This window comes from Rhea pennata, chromosome 29 (genome assembly GCF_028389875.1).
Source record: "Rhea pennata isolate bPtePen1 chromosome 29, bPtePen1.pri, whole genome shotgun sequence".
Classification (NCBI taxonomy): domain Eukaryota; kingdom Metazoa; phylum Chordata; class Aves; order Rheiformes; family Rheidae; genus Rhea; species Rhea pennata.
Genome location: NC_084691.1, coordinates 3,656,766 through 3,678,679, shown reverse-complemented (window position 1 = coordinate 3,678,679; position 21,914 = coordinate 3,656,766). Strand labels below are relative to the sequence as shown.

Here is a 21,914-nt window from a genome sequence, read left to right as displayed (position 1 = left end):
CGCAAAGCCCCGGGCTGCCGGCCGCGCTGCCAAGCGCCCTCCCGCGCCCCGGCGATCCCGACCCTCGGCTCCTCGAGCCGGGTCGGCCTCGGCGGAGGCTGCGCGGCGCAGAACCGCGGGCGCAGGCGACCGAGCCGGGAGGCAGAGCCCTCGGCGGCCCCTCGCTCGGGGCCGCCCTGCCGCAGCTCGAACCGCCGCGCTAAAGCGCACGTGTTCGGGCTGCAAAGGTCCCGGGGGACTTTCCGCGGCGACTCGGCGGCGGTGGATGAATTCGGATTAGGGCGCTCGGAGGAAGAGGCGTCCTTCAGCAGCGGGAACTTCCCCCCGGGGAAGTAGAAAGCGCCAAATATCCCCGCTTTTGCCTCAAATCGGTCTGGATTTGGGCCACGAAGACTGCGCGCCCCAGACCCGTGCTCGGGGTGCTCCGTGCCCACGCGGAGCGGTTTTGGGCACAGCCTGCACCTTTTCACCGTCCAGCCTTCCGCCGCAACGCCGAAGCGCAGCTGAGGGCAGCGGAGAAGCCGCCGACGGCCGAGGAAGCACAGCCAGAGCCGGGACGTTTGTAAAATAAAGCATCTCTTTATTCCGTGTATCCAAAGACAAGTTCTTCCCCAATTCCAAAAAGTGTTTTTTTTTCCCCCCCAAAACTAAATTGAAATAGGAAAAAAAAACACTTGCAAACAAAATAGTGTAAACTACAGTAGTCAGGTTTAAACAAAAAGAGAGAAAACAGGAGGTTTTTACAGCCGGGCTCCTGCGAGGAGGTTTTTACAGCCGGGCTCCCGCGAGGCCCCTTTCCTGGAAGACGCTGCCCGACCGAGGCACGGCCGCCGGTCCCAGCCAAAGACCTCGCGCGCGGAAGCCCAAACGCGGCCGCCGGCGCCTTTGCTCCCGCCGCGGGGAGTGCGAACGCCCTGAATTCGGGTCACCGGGATTCGCACGTCCCCTATCGCTGCCCAGGCGGCGCTCAACGTCTTTTAAATCAGTGTAAGGACAAACTGAACCACACCAAAAAGAAAAGCAATTGAACAAAAAATAATCTAACCCTTCCAAAACCAAGCCTGCAATCCGAGGCAGATGGGGTCAGAGGAGCCGTGAATCCCTTCCCTTCCCGCGAGCGAGGAGCTTGCTTGGCCGTGGCGGGCGAGAGCCGGGTCCTGGCGATCTGCTGGCTCCAGGAGCCGTCTCGCACCTCCCAGCGCTTCGTCGACACGGTGATTTTGGCTCTTACCCCCGCCAGGCTGTGCCACCAGTTCACCTCCGTCCGCTCCGGCGGGGTCGGGTGCACGCTGCCGGCCACGACGCGTTTGCACGGCGCCAACCGTCCCAGCTTTCCCCGCGCAGGGGCCAAGTCAAACGGTGATTCACCTCCCCGCACGGGGCTAACCGTGCGGCGAGTCCCTTTTGATTTGCAACGCCATCGGTTCTCGCTCTCCGTCTCGCTGGCAGGAGCTTCCCCGCCAGGTTTTGCGCGCGGGGCAGCGGCAACGTCACGGTGCGGCACAGCCGGTTCATAAAACGCACGTGGTCGCTTTTGGCAGAGCCCCAGTTGCTCGTCCTTCCCGGCGCGGGAGGTTTCCAACCAACGCTACAGTCTCCGTTTCAGGCTCCTCACGTTATCGCTGTCGAGATCCGTTCTCTGGGCTGCCCCGGGGTTAGCAAGTGGGGCCGGTCGTCCCTGAGTCACCCTGGCACGGCCGGGTCCATGCTGTTTGGCTTTGGATGGGTTCTAGATATGACACTTAGGTTGGCTGCAAGTGGCAGGAGGTTTTTTTTTTGTTTGTTTTTCAGTTTTTGTTTTTTTTTCTTGGCTTTGTCTCAGAAAAAGGTGAGACAGCCAAATAATCTTCTCCTCTGCAAATTCCAATATTTGATCCCTCAAAAGGCACAGGAGTGAATTCAAGGCAAATGTGAACTGCAGCATATTTAAGGCTTTAGCTTCTTTTAAATTAAAGAGGAAAAAAGAAAGAAAACGGAGAAAGTTTTGGGTTCTGGTCTCCTGAGTGCAGTTTGGGATCGCCAGGGCCTCCTGCCTCACTCGCGCTGCTCTGCTTTCCCGCTAAGTAAAGAACCACTGCTGATGGGAATCCGACGGGTTGCAGGAAGCCATCGATGGATGCTTCCCTCTTGCTGTCAAGCACATGTTGGAGGCTACGTTTTTAATCAGATGATCCTTAAAAAAAAAAAAAAAAAGATAAAGACAGCTTGTATCTCTGTGCAATGCCCCCCATAAGATGCACCGAGTTCTGCAGGAAGACAACTTAAAAGCCAGGGAGAAGGAAAACAGCAGAGAAGGGCTCCTGGCCCCTCTCCTTTCCCTGCTTTCTCAAAAACTTCCCCGCAGGCGCTGTCTCTGCCCTCCTTACCTGCGCCAGGTCCCACTCCTCGTTCGCCGGCACCCGCGTGTTCTTCCCTCTGTACTGGCAGTCGCCCAGCTCCACGGGCCCGAAGCCGGACCGGAGGCAGAGCTGTTTGCCGATGTTGTGCCGCAGGTCCTTTTGGGTCGTGTACTCAAAATACTGGGAAGGGAGAGCAGAGAGGGGACATCACGCTGCTGCTGTGCGTCACCGGCTGACGCTGCCCCAAGCACGTGGCCACCCGGGCTCCAGACCTGGCTGCCCACGTCACGATAGAAGTTTGGGGAAAAAAATGTGATGGGTTTGCAAGGGGAAGCAAGAAGTAAGGGAAATTGCCAGTGGTAAACGTGCTGTTCAAGCTCTAACCAGCAACGCAAGAGGGTTCCTCCAGGCCTTTCCCGAGCCGAGGGGGTCGCACAGGTGCCTACCTGGTTGCCGCCCATCCCATGGCATGGGTACATGATGAGCGGCTTCCCACCATGGTTATTTTCGCCAACATCCAGGCAGCTCTTTGTCCCCTTGTTTTTTATCTGCAAGAAAGAGTGCAGAGCAGAAAGCTCAGGTCTGGGGTCCCTTTGGCCTGGAATCACCACCTGCTTGGGCAGGGACCAGCGTTTGCTTTTGGGTTCACAGGGCACCTCAATATCACTGTACAAACACGCTCCCGGTACTCAGCCCTGAGTCCGGATCTCTAGTTTAGTTTCCAGGATGTAAGCAATGCCTACACCAGCTCCTCCCCGTCACACCGAGTGCCTTCCTATAGCTTGTGCAATTTATTTAAGTCTAAGGTAGAGCGACTTGGCCAAAGTTTCGGGAAATAGAGCTGAATTAAGACCTGGCCTGGAGCCAGCGGAGGGCTTTATTGAAACGTGTGTTTTGCATCTCTGCAAACTGGTTTCACAACATTGCCACAGCAGAGAAGGACTTTGTGCACGCAGATCAGCGGTTGCAGGGGTTGAGGAAAGGGCTTTTCTCAGTAGCTCCCTCCTTTGCAGTGATCTCTGTGGGCTGCGGAGGAGCACAGATAAGCGGGGACAGGGCCAGTGCTCCACGTTTCTGGCTGCTGGCCTGGTGTTGGGAGCTGCTCGCCAGGGAGCTGGGAGACCTGTGGTCCAAACTCATCCTTCTGACTCAGGCTCTGCATGTGATCTTGGGCAAATCACTGCCCTTTGGAGCTTACAGAGCCATTCAGGAGTTGAACGCACATCCACGCGAACGCTAACTACCCTGAGCATCCAGCTCGCCCCCAACCTGCCTGATCCCTCCGCACAGCAAAATTTGGCCTGTGGATTTTTAAGCCCCACCTTGCGCAGGCCAACGCCCAGAGCTGACAGCGCTAAGGCTGCCTGAACTCTCCCCGAGGTTTTACTTGTTTTGCCTCTTTTAACCAAGTGCGACATCCCCTCAGGGCCCCCCATAACTTCGGCCTGAAACCAGCTCTGCCGGATTCCAGTGCTCTGCCTTGCCTTTTGCTGTCAGCCACAGCCTCATCAGCTGGCAGCAGACGAGGCTCACCAGCACCACAAGCGAACTGGAAAGGCAGGGTCTCTGCCTCCACCCTCCTCCTTGCTGGTTTAGGGTCAAAAGCGAAGCCTAGTCTCCTCTGGACCTCACTGCTGCGGCTTATTTCTAGAGCAGGACTAAGCCCAAGGGGCCGGCAGAGCAAGCAGGCAGCTCCAGACACTCATGTACTTACTGCTCCATAAAAAGTTGGAGTCAAGTCTGGGATGAACATCTCTGGATAGATGGTTTCTAGGTACCAGGTGAAGTTCTTGCAGTGCAGCTGCTCCCTCAGCTTGCGCCGTTCTGTAATGTCACCATACGTTTTCTATCAACAAAGTCATGTGAGAAAATTAAACTAATCTCCAAAGCCAGCAACAAAACCCTGAGCAAGGGCTCAGTAAATAGGCCCTCCCAGACTGGTCATCCCCTTGCTTAAGATCAAGCCCATGTCCTACTACAGCTAAGACCAAGGCAGGCATTAAGAGCCTTACAAGACCATATCTGGCTCTTACAGGTAACTTCAGACTCTGGCCACTTGCAAAGAGAGCTGGAAAGTCAAAGCCAAAGCAAAGCAAATTCAAACCCCTTCGAATTGCTTTGATATTGTGGGGAAGAAAAATCTACTTCTTCCCAACAGAAAACATTAAGGCAAAAGATGTACACATACACATGCATATATTTGGCAATGCATTTCCACCCCTGCAAGCTAAACCTGCTGAGCCTTTTTGTTTTCTTCTGCTCGGGATATGGGCTCCCTGCGGGACTGCAGCCTTTGGGACAGCATCCCAAGACGCTGCGTGTTGTGGAACACATGCTGGCGCTACCCTCCACCAAGGAAACGCTGCCGATACTCCGAGGAAATGCAGGGTACCTCTCTGGCCATCTGCGAGGCCTGCTGGTTTCTTCTGTAGAAGATTTCCTTGTAGTCGTCCATCCAGACCTCAGCCAAGCGAACTTGGTTCCTGGAAATCACCTGGGTCCCTTTGGGGAAGGTGTGGGGACTCTTGGAGCGGAAGACGTGTCCGACGACAGAGCAGGGGATTATCTCGAGCTGGCCGCCGCACTGCCAGACCTGCGGGGAGGTGAGGACCTGGCGCCTGAGCCGTGGAGGAGCCTCCCCGACCACGGCGGTGCTTTCGGACCCCCACTGGGCTCGGAGCTGCCCCCTGCTTATGGGAGTTCGGCTCCATCGATCCCACCTGGAGCTTGGAGACATCAGTGCCCCTTTACACACATCCTGAGCTCCCGAACAAGGGATTTCCCTGAAGTCACTCTTTAAAAACGCACAGACTTTGCTCTTACCCTGAAGGACATTTCCACATTCTCTCCTCCCCAGATCTCCATCTGATCGTCATAGGAGCCAATATACTCAAAATAGGACCGGGAAATTGCGAAGAGCCCACCGGCAAAGGTTGGTGACCTAGGAAGAGACAGAAGCAGAGTTTAAAGGGAGGATGCCAGGAGCTCTGTGAATTTTACACGCCAGCAGCCACATCCTCCATCTGCAAAACAGGTAGGGATTAAAAATGCAGAGGTTGGAGTTTTGAGGACAGTTTTCCCAGGGAGGAATTACAGAGAGGCTGCGACCCCCATGCTGGCTCCCATGTAGTGGCTCCGGCGAAGCAGCTGGGTCTCCCTTGCCTGTCCCGAGCTCCAGATATTGCCCCTGGTGCTGCCCCGGGCAGCGGGGAGGGCTGGGGCATGCGCCAGGCCCTGCTGCGCTACGAGCTGGACAGAAAAGGCTTCGTCAGAGGGGAAGCTGCAAGGACAGACCCGCCCAGAGGTCAGTGGACGCTGCCACGAGCGGACAGAGGAGCAGAGGAAATCTACAGCAGACGTGACACCAAGCTGCCAAGGGGCCTCGCTGGCTGCTCTCCACTCGAGAGTGAAACTTGGATATTATTACTGAAAACCTATAGCAGAAGAGAAAGAGATTAGCTCAGTGACTGGGCGCCCTATTCACTCCTCTTGCTTTTATAATCTGTTCCATCTGATCTTTGGAAGAGGAAGGTTGGAACAAACTTGCTTTTATTCAAGAAAAAGAAAAAAGGATTCACTGAGCTGCTGTGTTCCTGCCGAGAGGGGCTGAGAGAGATTAGATGCTGTTTGGAGCCAAACTAGCAGCCCTTGGGGAAAAAAAAGGGACCTTTATTGGGACAGAAACATCTCCCGGTTGACCTTTCCACAAAGCGGAGTTGTGCTCCGGGCCAAAGAACAGGATGCGGAAAGGGCCAAACACGGTGTTGGGTATCTCCCTTGGAGAACGCGAGATCGTTCGGTTTATCAAGGGGCATTGGCCGAGGCTGGTCACCCACAGCAGCTGGCTTCGAAAGGCGCAGAGGGAAAACCTTCCTCTGCCGAGTATCGCGAGGAAGGCGCCAAGACATCAGGAGGCAGAAGGTTACCTGAAGCTCCCTCAAGCCATCTCCTGGTACTCGCCAGCTGCTGCGAGGCTGCCTCAGGGCAAGGTGCATTCAGTGCAATGCCTTAGCAGGTGTCGAGGGTTCTTGGCTGAAGCCATCAGCAGGGACGTGCCCCTGCCTTCCTTCCCTGCACACCTCTACGCAGCCCGTCTCTGCGGGCAAGGGCCTGAAGCCTGAAGCTCCTGCAGGAGCAAGGGTCTGATACGCTGATCCCAGGCAGGGGAAGCAGCACAAACTCCTGCCCCAGACAGCAGCCTCTCCCAGAGCTACCGGCCAAGCTCACCCCAGGAGCTGCCAGCTCCTGGCCCTGTACTGACAGCACTGGTCAGTGCACGAGCGTCCGGTCACAGCACAGCGGCTCTGTTCGCATGCCAAGGCGCACTCCGTCCCCATCCTTTGGGGATCCTGCAGCCAAGGCAAGACTCAGACGAACATCCCGCAGGAGTGGGAGCTGGTAGGAAAAGAAGAGCCTGTGCTCTAGCCACTGGGGCGCTGCCTCTCTCCAGTAACCCACCGGTGGTCCTGCAGAGCATCGAGTCCTAGCAGAGAGACGTTCCCTCTCGCCAGGTTTCTCTCCATGCAAAATAGAGGGGGGAGGAAGGTCTCTTTGTGCAGTCTGACCCACAGGTAGCATCCCCTTCCTCCTTTGCCACCTCTGGGCACCTACCCGGGGGGGTCTGGGTGACCAAGTTTCCAAGATGAAGTGCAAAAAGATAAGACGACGACAGCTGAACCCTTAATGAGAGACTTTGGAAGAATCAAGATCTGTCTGGAGCCTGAGGTAATTAAAGGCTCCTTTCATTTAGGAAAGGGCGACATTATTGCTCCGCTGTCACCAAACCCAAACAGAGATTTCTCCTCTGCCAGCTCCTCGCTCTGACCTTGTTTGAGCACCCCCTCCCAGGCAGAGCAGTTACAGGGCAAGAAGAAGTTATCTGAGGTCTTCTAACCCAAGCGCCCCACAGGCAAAGCTTTCCTGGGAAGAGACAGCTCTGTCTGCCTGGCTCCACACCAGCGACCCAAACCATCTAGAGGCACCAAGGCTACAAAGCTGCTGCTGACAGAGAGAAACTAAAGTAACAGGAAAAGCCCGACCTGTTTTAAAAGAAGGAAAAAATAACTTAAAATTGGTAGTTTTCCACCACAGGGTAGATTTTGAGTCCAGCTCTGCCATTTTTCTCCATATCTCCCTAAGCATTATTGAGCCTTGAGGTAGCCACATACACCCGGCCAATTCGTTTTGTTCCCCTTAACTTTGGGCCTGGAAGCTGGATGCTGCCGCTCTGCTCACAGAGCTCATCTAGCACCTGCTAACAGCACTCCCAGCTGCCGAGGGACCTTAAGGCTCTTCCTTGCCACAGACATTGTGGCGAAGAGGGCACCAATACCGCCGCAAACGCTTACTTGATGGGGAAGGTCTCGTCTTTCCTTCGCTGCTTCTCCCGGAGCGGGACAGCCTCCCAGCCGAAGGTCAGGCTCCAGTCGAAGTTGCCCCGGCTGTGCTGTTTGCCGTACTGGACGGGCTTGGAGAACTCGAAGGTGTTGAGGTCGATGGTGGTGATGTCAGGGCTCACGACAGCCGTGGGCTCCTCTGCAATGCGGGATAAGAGGGGCTCCAGCCAGCCGTGGAAGCACTCGCCTGGGGGGACGGGGAAGGATTCACCAACGTTGCGCACACAGGAGCTGTATTAGGGGCAAATCCTCAGACTCATCGTTTCAGGGCATGCAATGGGCTGCCTCACCGGGGCGATCCAACTTCTCCTGTGCTGGGAGGCCTCTCAAAAGCCTGGGATTGCCTCGGTGGGCTCTCTCGTGGCAGTGAGCACTCAGCCACACGCAGGTGGAGGCATCTGGCCACTGGCTTCACGTCCCCAGGATGAGACCTCGTCCCACTTCCCCTTTCGCCTCATGAGCTGTGCCGGGGACCGCAGCCCCGCGGAGCTGGAGGGGGAAGGGGAAGGCGGGCAGTACTCACAGTGCGCGTCCAGGAAGGTCAGCACCTCTCCGCTCGCCACGCGGGCCCCAAGCAACCGCGCCGTTATCAGCCCTTTCCTCTCCTTCTGCCGCACGACTCTCACGATCTGCAGCTGCTTTACGTAGCGATCCAGCTCGTCTTTCAGATAGTCTGGGGACAGGAGAGCGGTGTCAGGGAAGGGAGAGGAGTGACAGGAGCAGCCCAGAGGCCGTCCAAGCCCGTCCCTGCAGGGAGACATCCCTGCTGCCCCGAGCGGCTACGTCCCTGCTGCCCACGCGAGGCTGGTTGTAGTGATAGCGCGTGGGCTGCAACGCGACTGCAGCGTGGGATGAAGCCCTGAACCACCTGCCCCCTGCACCCTCCCCACAGCACCGGGGTCTGCAGCGACGCAGGGGAAAGCGAAGGCAAAGCACCCACACTTCCGAGCAGCTTCCTTGGTCCCTTACCATATCTGCTGTTTCATACCCCCTGGGGAGCTGTTTACACACAGGATAAGATGCTGCAACTATTTTTAGGTCTAAAAACCTTCTAAATAAATCCTAGGGGAACCCCATGCCAGGCCTTCCAAGCAGCTTCCTGTTACAGGGAGGAAGTGGTGCTGCAGATAGTTGATAAATCCCCAATAACACTGAAATTATCTAGATTAAACAGTTTGCTCTGTAAAGTTGAGAAATGAGAAGCAGCTTCCCCAGGCCTGCTGGCTCTTCCCCTCCACCCCCTGCTTCACATCTGGCCTGGGCAGAGCTTCCCGTTCCCCACCCATGAAGGAGGTTTTTAATTGCTAAAAGAGAGAGTGAGGCTTGGAAATGACCCCATGGAGCTCTTTAGCAGCTCTAATCCCTCCCGCCCGCTCTGCATCAAAGAGAGATTAGCTGGGATTAGAGGAATGACGGGGTGAGAAAGCCTCTTGACCTGTGGTTAAAACTTCACCACGACCAAGCGGACAAGGGGTAGCCAAGGGAGAAATAAGGCAGGTTTCAGACCTGACAGTGCTGAAGGGAGGGAATTAGTGTCTCTCCTCTCTGTCAGATGCTCCTAAACAAAAAGCCATGAAGGGATAAGGCCAAAATGAAGGGGAATGGGTGGGAGAACAGCTGGAAAATCCAGAAACCATGTCCTTGACAGTCTCATCCTGGTCAGAAACCTTAAGTCTTGCCTGTTCCCAGCAAGTGCTCAAACCAAGCAGCTTCTCCATAGCAGCAGAAGCGATGCTAGCAGGGATTTATCGCTTGTCCTCCTGCAATTGTGCCTGACCCAGGGAACCGTGCAAGCCTCGCTGCCGCCAGATCCACGTCTCAGGATCAGATTCTCTTGCATCTAGTAAGATCCAAGAGCTTGCAGGGGCTGGTAGCTTTTAAAGCATCCTTCTCCAAAAGCTCCTCCAGCATCTATCAAAGAGGGTGCTCCTGCCATTCCCGCGGCGGGGTGTTATTGGGACCCTTCTGCCTGTTTCTGTGACACATGGAGGAACTGACTATCTGCCAGGCCACAACCTCTTGGCCAAAGGTGGCAGCAACAGTCGAAAGTTTGCTGGGGCGGAAAGACAGATGCACAGAGCCTGGTCACAGGCAGCTCTGAGCTCCGTCCTTAAAGAGGACGGCTTGCGCTTTAACGAGAAGAAAGAAATCCTCAGAAGAAAAGAACAGTCGTCTTATGAGAAAGCACCAGACTGCCTTTCCTGGGGTACCTGGTTTCCAAAACGGCACCCCACCTGCCAGGCACTGCCGTGCAGAGCGGGGCACGGAGCAGCAAGGGCTGACGGCTGCCTCCACTGGAGGCCAAGAAGACAACGGCTGCAAGAGCCTCTCCCCTGTTCCTCCATCTCACGTTCATGCTCTGCCTCCTGCTTTGCTTGATCTCTCTGCTCTGGTAAGCTGGCTGCAGCTGGAAACCTCTTGCCGTGCAGCACCTAGCACCCAGCTGCAGTGACTGTAACCGCCACGCTGCCCCCTCTGCCCTGCGCGTGCAAAGGGAACTCAGGCAGGCAGATGGCACTTGACCATGGGCTGATGGCCCATTTACAGAAGAGAGGGGAAAAAAAAGAAGAAAGAAAGAAAAAAGTGAACGGTATTCAGTGCTGTAATAATGAAAAAAAAAAAAAAATCAAGCCTCCTGGCAGCCCAGGGACGGAGGGTCTGTCCCTCCTCTCCTTGCTCCACCGCCGCAGAGCAGCGGCACAATAAAGGTCGTTGAACCGCTGCGGAGCCGCTGAATATCTCAAAGCTGCATACAGGAGATGTGTTTCCAAGGGCCAAGTCAGCAGAGCTCTTTCAGAAGGGCTTGTTGTTAGGGAGGGAAATAGGATATGCTTCGTAAAAAGCAGGGGGGAAGCGTTTGAAGCAAGAGCTCAGCAGAGCGCTCGGGTGCCAGCTCTGCCCCGGGAAGCGGCTCAGGGCCCTTTTGGTCCATGCCAGTGGGTTGCAGGTGTCCTGCCCTGAAGGACGGACGTCCATCTGCCACAGTCTTGGGAGAGACATTTCCCTCCTGCGCACCAGGCCTCGCTCTGAAGCTCGAGGCCGGGAAAGGCCAAGGGACCCATGAGCAAGGACAGAGCAAGCTCTTTGCAGCAGGGCCAAGACACATCCCCTTCTCCCTCTGGGATAAGCCACGTGGGCAAGGTCCTGCACGGTAGACCCAAGTCCCAGTACCTGTCACACTTAGTGCTGCTCAGCCCAAAGCAGGCACGAACCAGGCCAAGCCCCAGCTCCCGAAGCAATCGCTCAGATGCATCCTGACACAAGAGCCCTCGACCACAGAAATCCTCTCTTAAGGTTGCTGTTGCATCACATGAAGGTTTTTGCACCTCACAGATCTCTGCTGCTGGCAGAAAAGGAGGGTTTAGCCCCGGGATAGAGCGAGGGTAAAGTCTAATCTTCTCCAACACCCTGCTCCAGGCAGCCCTGACACTGAACCATGTCATTAGTTTACCCTTGGTGTAACTAATTTGGATTGCCAAATTGCAGTGTACCAGACAAGCAAGTAATTTACTGAGATGGAAAGTGTAGGTGCTCTGTTTACAGGACGCGGGAGGAGCGCCTGGCGTGCAAGTTTTATCCAGGAGCCAGATTAAAAACAACACACAAAGAAAAGAAAACCCGAGCACGCTCATGTGACTCAAGGTAATTACAAAGCAACATCAAAGGCTCATCTGGGGGCGGGGGAGGAGGGAAATCATCCCCCTGTCCGCGGGCAGAACGGGGTTTTGGGACAGTGGCGCTTTCCTGGACGCCCTTCCTCGGAGCTGGCCCCAACTCACCGTCCGTGCTGGCGTCATCCACGAGGATGATCTCTTTCAGCAGGACGGCCGGAGAGGCGTGCAGGACGCTGTACACCGTCCGCAGCAGCGTGGACCAGGCCTCGTTGTGGAAGACTATGACGACGCTGGTGGTGGGCAGCGGTGGGCAACGCTTGAATTTCTGATCGATGCACCTGCAAGAGGCGAAAGAACCCAAGTGTAAGTGAGGTGTAGGCACATACGAGGCATAAACCACCAGCCAGAGCTCATGCTGTCTACTGATAAAGTGTGGATCCCAGTTAAACCCACAGATGTGCTGAGATGGGCTGATTTTTCCTGCACAGAAGTTTTTATTAACTGGGAGAAATAGGTTTCAGCAGCAGAAACACGAGCTGGATTTCCGCTCCCACGTCCAGACTTGCGGCCACCCCAGCAGCGCCCTGGGAACACGCCGCTCTCGGGGCGGGCGGTAAGACCAAGGCCTGGCCAACGCGCCGAAAACGAAATACCCCTCGCCCCCCTCCGTCCGGCTTCCCCGGGCCGGGGAGGGGGGGGGGGGGGGCCGCGAAAGCCTCTCCCTCCCGCTGCACATCAAAAGGCGGAAGCGTTCCACGCGGCCGGGCACGGGCGCACAATCGCGGCCCTCCCGCTCGCCGCCGCCGCTTTCAGCTCCGCGGTGCGCTTTAACCGCTTTAATTTAAATTGGTTTATACCTCTGCCCCCTCGGTTGACTGAATAACATTCTTGCCTCGGCCTTGCTTCCCAGCCCCGGGACCCGGTGTCCCTCCATTGTCACAGCTACACCTGCTAGGCACAGATAATTGCCTGCTGGCTCGGGGGGGGGGGGGGGAAGACGGTCTGCAAACCAGCGCTGGGTTTCTAACTCCTACACAAGCCTTTTTTATTTTATTTTATTTTATTTTTCTCGCCAGGAGACCCTCCAATGCCTTCCCCAGCCCGGCAGGGGTTGGGGCACGCTCTAATCTCACAGCACATTGCCGGAGGCCACGGGGAAGGTGATGAAGTCTCTCAAGTTTAGGCTCCTTCTTTTGCCCCCCTGCCTGTCCGAGTCTCAAGCTGTTCCACTCGGCTAAGAAAACAAAAAGTAAGATTACGGCAGAGGCTGCTAGAATAAAAGAGGGAGGGAAGTGGGGGGGGGCTACCCGGATGCTGGAGCAGCAGGGCCTGGAGCAGGTACACAGAGATGTGAAGAGCCACTGCATGGTTTAATGTGTCATGATTTAAAACCAAGCACCAAGTATAAGGAAGGTAGGAAAGGGAGTATAAAAATTAGTGGAAAAGAAAGGAGGGAAAAGTGCTACTGTGCACCCCAGGCTTGCTTAAAGCCTGCGACAGGGTGTGTGCAGACCTCAAAAATATCAGCAAGTCCTTCCTACAGCTGGGTCACCACCAAGGCAACCCTCCTGCCACTCGTCCCTGTCACCCACGGGACGGCCAGCCCCGGCACACGTGCTTCTCCGACATCCCAGGCTGCTTCTTTCCAGCAGCCCAGCTCTGCTCTCCACGACAGGAGGGCTGAGCCCACGCAACGTGGCCTCTGTGCATGGTGCTGACCTCCTGGCTGCAACAGAACCGCCAAAAAACGGCCTCGCTTTTGGTAGGAAACGTTGCTGGCCTGAGGGGGCAAGTGTGAGTTTGTGTCCTGAGGCTTTTCTGAGAAGTAGCGGGTCACACCTGGAGCAATTTTCTCCTCTGGATTTGTTGTAATTAGGAGGCACGTGGCCAATGTCCTTGGGTTACCCTGCAAACCCTCAGCTCCAACCCTCTCCGCTTCATCTGCGGGGGCAGAGGAGATGTGTCATGCGTGGTTTGCCTGGACAGAGGTGATAACATGCAAAGCATAATAACCACCAAGGCAGAGAGCTGACAAGGGCTGAATTTCCCCCCACTGATCTTAAAGTAGGGGAAAAAAAAAAAAAAAAAACCTGCAAACGCTGCATGAAGTCAGCACGGGGAACCAAACCGCAGGGCGCTGGCTACGCGGACGAGCTGGACTACGAATCGCGGCGGGCGGGAGCCGCGCAGCTGCGGCGGCCCAACCAGCCGAGCGTTAGCCACCCGCTTCTGCTTCGCCGACGCGGAAGGCCGCAAGCCCCGTTTTTACCTGCCCTTAAACACGACCCCCAAGGGAGTAAGCGAACCCTGAACACGTGCACACCCCACCGCTGCCGGCATCACCCAGCCGGCGCCCCTCTCCTCCCCACAAACCGGCTACGTGGCCGTTTAGGAGACGGCGCTTACTCCGGCGGGCGGCTGTCGGGCCCCAGCGCTCTTTGGAGGGAGATGCGGTCGCTGGCGAAGGCGTTGAAGCAGTGCTTTTCGTAGCCGCGCTCCTTCTCCTTGGTTTCCTCCGGGGTCCACTGCTCCTTCTTGAAGGCTTTGCCGTCGGCCCCGGGGCTGTTGGGGTCCTGGGGCGGCCGCTCCACCAGCGGCCTCAGCTCCGCGGCCGTGTAGTAGCCGGGGAGGCAGGACTTGGTGCTCTGCGAAGAAGCCTCTTGCTGAACCGGAGCCCGGATCTGAAGCTTCGGCATCGAGTCCCGAATGTTGTTTACTGCCCCCATCATCAGATCGATGACTTGATCCTTCCCGTTAACAATGTTTTTCAGCCAGGGCTCCTCGCTCGAGTCTCTGTTCCCAACGTCCCTCTGCATGATGAAAAGGCAGATGACAAAAACGACGCCCACCAGAGCCACCTTCAGCGGGCTGTAGCGTCTCCGTAAGAGCCTCATCCTCAGCACAGTTTTCAGAGAGGTCTTCCTACGTCAGAGCTCCGCGCGTTTCAGGGCCATGGGATGTCTAGGCACCTCACGACGATCTTCTCTGCCTTTCTAACCTGAGGAGGAAGAGAAAGGCACGCAAGGTTAATTCACTAGCAGGCTACTGAGAGGACAGAGCCAACAGGACGTCTCTTGGGTACCGTACAGAGAATTCAGTCCACGCAGAGGAGCAAGCGAGAATCTTTCATTCTTGGCATTGCCGCTGGTCTGGCAGCGTTTCCCTCCCCAGAAAGCTGCGATACGAGCAGACCACGAGCCCCAGGCACGAGGGACGTCCTGCAACCCTCTCCCAGCACAGCACTGCCCTCTCCCAGCCCCTCAGGCCTGTGAGTCCACATTAAAAAGACGACAAATAAATAAATGAGTCAGATTTGAAACTGCAAGATGTTCTGGTGCTAGATATCATGAGAGCGAGCTGTCTTCAGTAGTTTCATGTTCAGTCCTGCAACCAAAACATCTGCTACAGCCACCCCCCTTCCCAGCTCCACGTGCACAGAGAGCAGCATAATGAAACTGAAAAGAAGCTGCAAGTTTTACTGAGACGTTTTTGGACGTGCAGAAAGATACTTTCCCCGTGCAAGTCCGACAGCTGAAAGGAATCACATCCTTCCACTTGCTTGGAGGTAGCCTCAAGCCCGAGCGAGCCGGGTCCAGCGCCCCGTTTCCACCACCGGCCTCACGTACGCTCGCGTGCGTTTAACCTCTCCCTGCCTCGTCTCTCCACCTGAGGAGCAGGACAACGTAGCAGGAAACTGCTTGAAAGACTTTGGCTTCTGCGGACTGGGAGGAGCAGCAGCAGAGCTGGGCTGCGGCGCATGCCGCCCTGCCTGCCCTCGCTTTATCCTGCCTCCGGGGCCAGCTGCGCAGCGGGGCGACTTCGCAGAGGGCTACGCTCCGGCTGCAAAAAAAAAAAAAAAAAAAGACAAACAAAAAAAAACCCTCTGCAGACAGCAGAGGAAACGCAGAAAAAGCTCGTGAGCGGCAGCGCTTCTCCAGCGCTAACAATGCTCCCGCGGGCCGCGCTCGCTTTGGGGGCTGCTGCCACTGGAGCATGGACAAGCTCCGGAGGAGGCATTCACCGGCATTTCTACCTCCTCCTCATCCACTTAGGAATCTCCCCCTCCTTTTTTTTTTTTTCCTCCTCCTTCCTCCCCCTCCTCCTTTGGCCTTGGGAATCACACAACCCTTGCTGGTGCCCTGGAGTGGAAAAGGACACCTGCCATTAACTTCAAGGGCGAGAAGCTTAGCTCGGGATTCCTCATTCTTCTGCGGCCGCGTGAGGCTTTTCGGGCCAGGAGAAAGAAAGGCAGAAGCGCTTCTAAAGGAGGCGAGACAATCCCAGCCGCAGCCCCGGAGGTCGCTGCTTTTAGCTCCGTGAAGGGCCCCGGGATCAAAGCAGCGGCGCGGCGGGCGAGCCGGCCGGCAGGCCAGATTTCACTTCCAAGGGCGCCTGCTGAGCCGGGGGGACGAGCACCGCTGCCGGACGCGGCGGCACCCGTCCCCCGAGATTAACGCTGACAACCGCCCATTTTCTCTAACTCAGAGGAAATGGGAATTACAAAAAAAAAAAAAAATCTTTCTTTGTATCATTTCAAATCTAAATACACAAAGAGGTGGTCACCCCGCTCACACCCCGGATCCCAAACGCGCTCGCTGTACGGTGCGGGCCATTGCCGTACAGCGAGGCAGGCCAGCGGCGGACGGCAAAGACGAATCTGTTACAGGAAGGAAAAATCCACTTACACTGTCCCCAAATCCCTCCGATCGTCTCCTACCTACGACGTTGCTGCTGGGCTGAGCACGTTAAAGATAACGATGTGCTCATTACCCGCGCGGTGCTAGTAAGCCCCACTGCAGCATAAGGGCACGGGGGAGGGAAAGGTGAAGGGCGCAAATTTGAAGTAGCAAAGCATCTTTGGTAGAAAAGTCTAAGTTATTTAAAAGAGAAGGGAACAAACCTGATGCAAGCACCATCCCAGCAAACTCTTCCTTGCACTAGGCAAAGGGACGCGCTTTAAAGCCAAAACAGAGCTCAGCACAAGCTGCCGATTTATCACGTCAGTGCAAGCGACGGTAAAAAGCAACAAGCATCAAAACAACCCTGTGGCCGACTGCATCCCCCAAGGGTCGGTCCGCGCGGCGCGCAGCCCAGCAACGCGGGATTTCCGTGCTAATAACCACGCCGAAAGCAAACAGCCGAGTCCCTCCGGCCACGGCTCCGCACGCGGGGCTCGCCGCGGCTCGGCGTCGCGGTCGCACGCTCCGTCCCTGCTCTTCCTCCTTCCCGAGGGTTGGTTTTTCTGAAAGCTCCTCAGACCGACCGCACACAGCGGCTACTTCTCGTGATAAAGGCGACAGCCTGAGTCTTGGGTCACTTTGCCATTGGCAGCAGAACAGGAGCAGCAGCAATTTCTCAGCTCTGGCAAAGGATCTTTCACCATTTGGACCCGACCAGCTAAAATGTTTTCTTTAGGTAACGGAGCCTTGGTCTGGTATTGCAAAGCCCTTGCCCCTCAGCAGATACCAGAAGCACGCAATCAGAGGAGCTGCAACACGAGATTACTACACTTCACGTCGGAAGAAATCCATGTCATTTCCTTGCTTCGTAACGCTTACGGTGTCGCCGGCAGTTTTAACTATAAACGCTTCAAGCTACTTGACCAAGTAGCTTTTTCTCCCCCAAATTGAAACACAGCCACCATTCTTATAAAATCCAGCGGGCAGGTTTTCCGATTACGCTTAAAAACGCGGTCTTTAGCAGTCAGTTCCATTGGGAGTCAAACAGACCCAGGCTGCCGCACGCCCCGAAATGGAGCAGAAGCGCTTCTGCAAGCATTTCTCTTGTATAAACCAAATGGTATGTTTACGAGAGAGTTTCTGGCTTTAAGGGATGAGGGTCCTCCCCCAGTCCCTACCCTGAACTGTCTCACCAGCCCCTGCCAGAAAAGGGCAGCAGAAAACCCACAACACTGACATTTGGTCGCGATAAAAAAGAAATCTCACTCCACCCATTTCCAAAAGTATCATGCCCCACTTGTTGTCTGACGGCTGAGCGGCTACCAAAGGTGATTCGCAAACGCTGGCAGCTTCTTGATTTTTTTTTCTTTCTTTTTTTTTTTTTTTTTATAAATTAGAACAAAAAGACAAACATGAGCAAGCGAGCAGGTATGCATTTTGTACCCCCCCCGCCCAAAAAAACCCAGGCTTTGCCGCTGGTGGCAAAGACAACAGACTTCTTGTATCCTGTCTGAAATAAAATTACACCTTAGACACTTTTACGGGAGCTGAGTCACGACTTCCAACCCCGCAGCAGACGCGCCGGATCGGTTCGCCGGGGTGGATTTTGCAACAGGGTTGGATTTTGTCACCAGGCTCACTCACGCTTTCAGTTTTCATCCCTTCGCCTCCCGGCTGCAAATCTCTTTCTGAAAGCGATGAATCAGTGCCGGCGGCGAACGACCGCGCGCCGAGCCCGGAGCGGGGCGAGAGAGACGCTCCCGCTTCCTCCCGGAGCCGTAAAATCCCCCGCCGCGAGGCTCGGGGCGGCACCCGAGCGGCCTCCGCCGCGGAAGCGCCGCGTCTCGGAAAGGGCCGAAAGGGCTTCGGTAAAAAAATTAAATATAATAATAATAAAAATAAAAGCGGTTCGGTTAGACGCGGCCCCACGTGACGCCGGCTCGCGGGCATGTGCGGCGAGCGGCACTTCCCCGTTGAGGCAGAGGGATGTTCCTCGGGAGACTCGCGGCTGAACGAGGCGACCGGCCTCCCGGCACGGGAAGAGGAAGAGGGGGAAGGAAAAAAAACCCCGAAACCCCTTAAATCTAGACGCGACAAAGAAGAGGGAAGCTCCCGAATCGCAGCGCCGCCCTCGCTGCCGGGAGGACCCCGAGGGGGATTTTTTCTTTTCTTTTTTTTTTTTTAGTTTTTCCCTTGTTTTTCAAGGCTAGGCCCAAACCCCAGGGGGACGGGCGGGATCGCGGGCCGCCAGCGCGGCTCCCCCCTTCCCGCAGCGGAGCCGCTGCTCGACGCCGCCCTCGGTTCTCCCCAAGTTTTTCGCGCCTCCCGGTTCCCGCCCGGGAGCGCCGCCATCGCCGGGCGCGACGCCGCCTGCCCGCGGCCTCTCCGAGCGGAGCCGCTTCCCCCCTCCGCCGCCCTCGGGGAAGCGGCTCCGGCCCCTCACGGCTCGGGGCGGCGGGGGGGGGGGGGGGGGGGGGAGGGCGAAGCGGTTCCCGGGGGAGTTTTGTCCCTCCTGGGGCGCCGTAGCAGCCCCCTCCTCGCGCCCGCAGCGGCGGGCCCGGCTCACCTGGCTCCGGCGCGGCAGCAGCGGGCGCGGCAGCAGCGGGCGCGGCCCCCAGGTGCCCTCCCGGCGGGGGCGGGGGCGGGCCGCGGCGGGCCGGGCCGAGCCGGGCCGGGGCGGGGCCGCCGCCGCCGCCGCCACCTGCCGCCGCCGCGGCCCGCGGCCGCGCCGCCGCCCCGGGGCACAGGTGCAGGCAGCGCCGCCCCCGCGGCCCTAGCGCCGTCCCCGCCGCTGTCCTAGCCCCGCCCACGAAGTAGCAGCCCCGCCCCCGATGTCTTAGCCCCGCCCCGTCGTGGCCCTAGCCCCGCCCCGAGATCCTAGCCCCGCCCCTCCACGCTCTTAGCTCCGCCTCGAAATCCTAGCCCCGCCCCTCCACTGTCCTGGCCACGCCCCCTCCACGCTCTTAGCTCCGCCTCGAAGTCCTAGCTCCGCCCTCCGCTGTCCTAGCTCCGCCCCCGCGGTCCTAACTCCACCGGACCAAGGAGAGCCGGGGGGGGGGAGGGGGCGACGGGGGCCCGTAGGGGCCATGCGGGGCCTGACAGCCGTGTGTGGGGAGTGACGGTGGCCTGTGGGGGCCATAAGGGCCCGACAGCGAGGGTGTGGGGAGCAGCGGGGGGCCTACGGGGTGCTATAGGCGGAGGAGTGACGGGGGCCCGTGGCAGCCATAGGGGCCGGGACAGCGGACGCGTAGGGAGTGACGGGACCCTATGGGGGCCATAGACGCCTCGCACCAAGGATGCTGCTAGGAGCTAGACTGGCCTATAGGAGCTGTAGGGACCTGACACGGGGGGGGGGGGGCTGCTGGGTGTGGCAGAGGCCTATAGGGACCATAGCGGCCGGACCAGGAGTGCTGGGACCATATAGGGACATATAGGGGCCGGACAGCAGGGACGCTGCTGGGAGCTGTAGGCGCCAGGGCCGTGCAGGACCCAGGGGTGCACGTCTGCAGCTCTGCGTCCCGGTACGAGGGCGGCCGGAGAAGGGTCGCGTTTGCCCCTTCTCCCTCACTCCCGCGCGCCCGAGCGCCGACCAGCCTCGCTGCGGTTTTCCCTGCGACGTGGTAACGGCCGGTCGCGGTCTCTTGCATCCCTGCGTGTAGCTATAAATAGACCATTTACGCAGCAGCTTGCTAATTATTCCCGTTACTGGGAGCCGTCTGCTGTTGCCCTGCCTGCCTGCAAGGCGCGGGGGCCTGGCTCCCCGCGCGCGGCCGAGCGGCTGCCCCGAAACGCGAGGCACCCGGGCGCCCGCTCCCCGCGTTCTCGCCGCCCGGTTTTAACGCTGGATGGTGACAGCTCCACGGGGCCTCGGCTCGCGGCTCGGCCGTTCCCGCTCCCGGCGGCAAAGCGCCTGCCCGGCTGAAGAGCGTCGGCGGAGCAAGGAGCGATACGGGTGGTGTGAAAGAGCTGCTCGGAGGGAGCGTCGCGGGGGGGGGAGATGTGCTCGGGGGTGATGTGGCAGGTAACGTCCCAGGCAGCTGCTTCGCTCAGGGGATTTTGATATTCCAATATTCAAATGACCATTAATTTGGGTTAATAGGATCCTACTTTGAAAATTAACCTTCCTAAAGGGGGTAACTCTGCGGCGGTCGGCGTTGTGGAAGCCCAGATACCCGGCAGCCTCCACGTTAAGGCACTAACGAATCACTAGAGAAAGGCTGGGGGAAACTGAGTCGCAAAAAGGCACCTGGCTTCCCCAGCACAGCGCAGCGGGTTAACGGGAGAGCCAAACCGCCGTCAGGCCGGAGTACCCTTGGCCTCAGAAACAGTCCCCTTGGCTTCTCGGAGCTTGCTCAAAACCTCCGGTTCGCACTGCGGCTGCCCGTGATCTGCTGCTGCTTTATTTCCTGTCTTGTTGCCGTGCGTTGGTTTTGCTATTAACATAAAAACTGAAGGGAAATTCCCTGCCCCAGGGTTTTCTTTTACTGAACTTTTTCAGTTGCGACTCGCCAACGCCAATGTCGCAGAGCAGCCGACCGGCCTGGGCAAGCAGGGTCCCCCAGCAGAGTAAGTGTTTTCCTTTGTAAAATTGAGCACTTTGGTATCATCGTATCGCTGGCTGGGATGGGGCGAGAATGGGTTTTTTTTTGCCAGATTAAACTAGCTCTGCTCCCCGGGAGCCGAGGGACTTTTGACGGCATGGCTGAAGACCAGTCCTGCCCTGTTTCTCCAGCGCTGGCCTGAAATGGCTCAGAGAAGCCCAAATATCTCATTTCCCAGTGATTTTTCATTTTCTGATCACTTCTTTAATCATAACTTGTGAAATATTTTTCAGGTTACAGAGGAGATTAAAATCTCTGAGCGTGCTGTTGTCCTAATGCCATAATAGCAATTTTTGTTTTGGCGGGGTGGGGTGGGGGGATGAAGAAGCAAGCAGCTTTTGATAAAACAGCATTAAGCACACTAAATCAATACAGGTTTGCTTGGCAATGAAAACCCCCGATCACACACTTCATAATAATTAATAGGTAGAGCTATATGTAACTCTCGGACAAAATATATCTTAGTCTTTGATTTCATGTATTTGCAGTGCAGCTGGTTGCTTTGGAGGGCGTACGATCAGATTTTTAAGAAACGGTGGGACCAAACCAGCAGCAAGTAAATTTAAACTACCGTCACGGCTTTGTTTGTGGTGTGAGGAGCGCTGGAAAGGAGCCTTACCGCTTTGTCAGAAGTTTTCTTTGTGCCGGCTCCGTTTCCTCCAGGTTAGTTGTGATTTCTGCCCTTCACCCACAGCAGGGACTCCCCGTCGTCGCCCTGAGTGCCAGAGGAGGCTTCATCGAGCCGGTTAGCAAAGACCCTAATTACCAAGCTAGAGCTTGAATTTTCACTGCGAAGCAGTCAAAAACCTGGAAAATATGACAAGAAGCCAAGTTGATTTGCATATTTATGCTAATAGTCATGCACGAACCTTTCAAATTAGAATATACTTTTAGATGGCTTATACCACGCTTTGGTTTTAGTTACTGTTCCTCAGAATGGTAATGATTGGTGTAATATGGTAAAACTGAAAAGTCCCATCCACAGTACAGCTGCTAAAGCCAGGAGAAATGTGCTGTGTACAACAGAGTGATTTTTATCTTTAGTAGTGAAAATATTTGATTCAAGCGTACGATGTGGGCATGAGCTTGACTTCCATTTGCGGAATATTTTCGAAGGCAGGAAGGGCAGTTTGGGGCTGAGCATCGTGAAAAAAGGCAAATCGTGCCGCCACGTTTGAACAGCTTTCCCATTTTGGGTTCATTCCTAGGGATTTGTTCTCCTACCATGGCACAAAAATTCGATGTCCTTGATGCCCAGCCCTTGGTGATGTTTGCAGCCGATGCA

General features: G+C 56.6%; 1 protein-coding gene across 1 annotated transcript; it reads right to left on the bottom strand.

Annotated features, from left to right (window-relative positions):
* Positions 1-558: 558 nt before the first annotated feature.
* GALNT6 (polypeptide N-acetylgalactosaminyltransferase 6) lies at positions 559-14,243 on the bottom strand. The gene is made up of 10 exons (XM_062597192.1): positions 13,756-14,243; positions 11,515-11,687; positions 8,259-8,408; positions 7,688-7,922; positions 5,163-5,280; positions 4,732-4,932; positions 4,054-4,185; positions 2,786-2,887; positions 2,367-2,519; positions 559-2,173 (listed from the first exon to the last, which is right to left on the bottom strand). Exons 1-10 carry the CDS (start codon positions 14,241-14,243, stop codon positions 2,060-2,062), a joined length of 1,866 nt encoding a protein of 621 aa, XP_062453176.1. The 3' UTR covers positions 559-2,059.
* Positions 14,244-21,914: the final 7,671 nt, after the last annotated feature.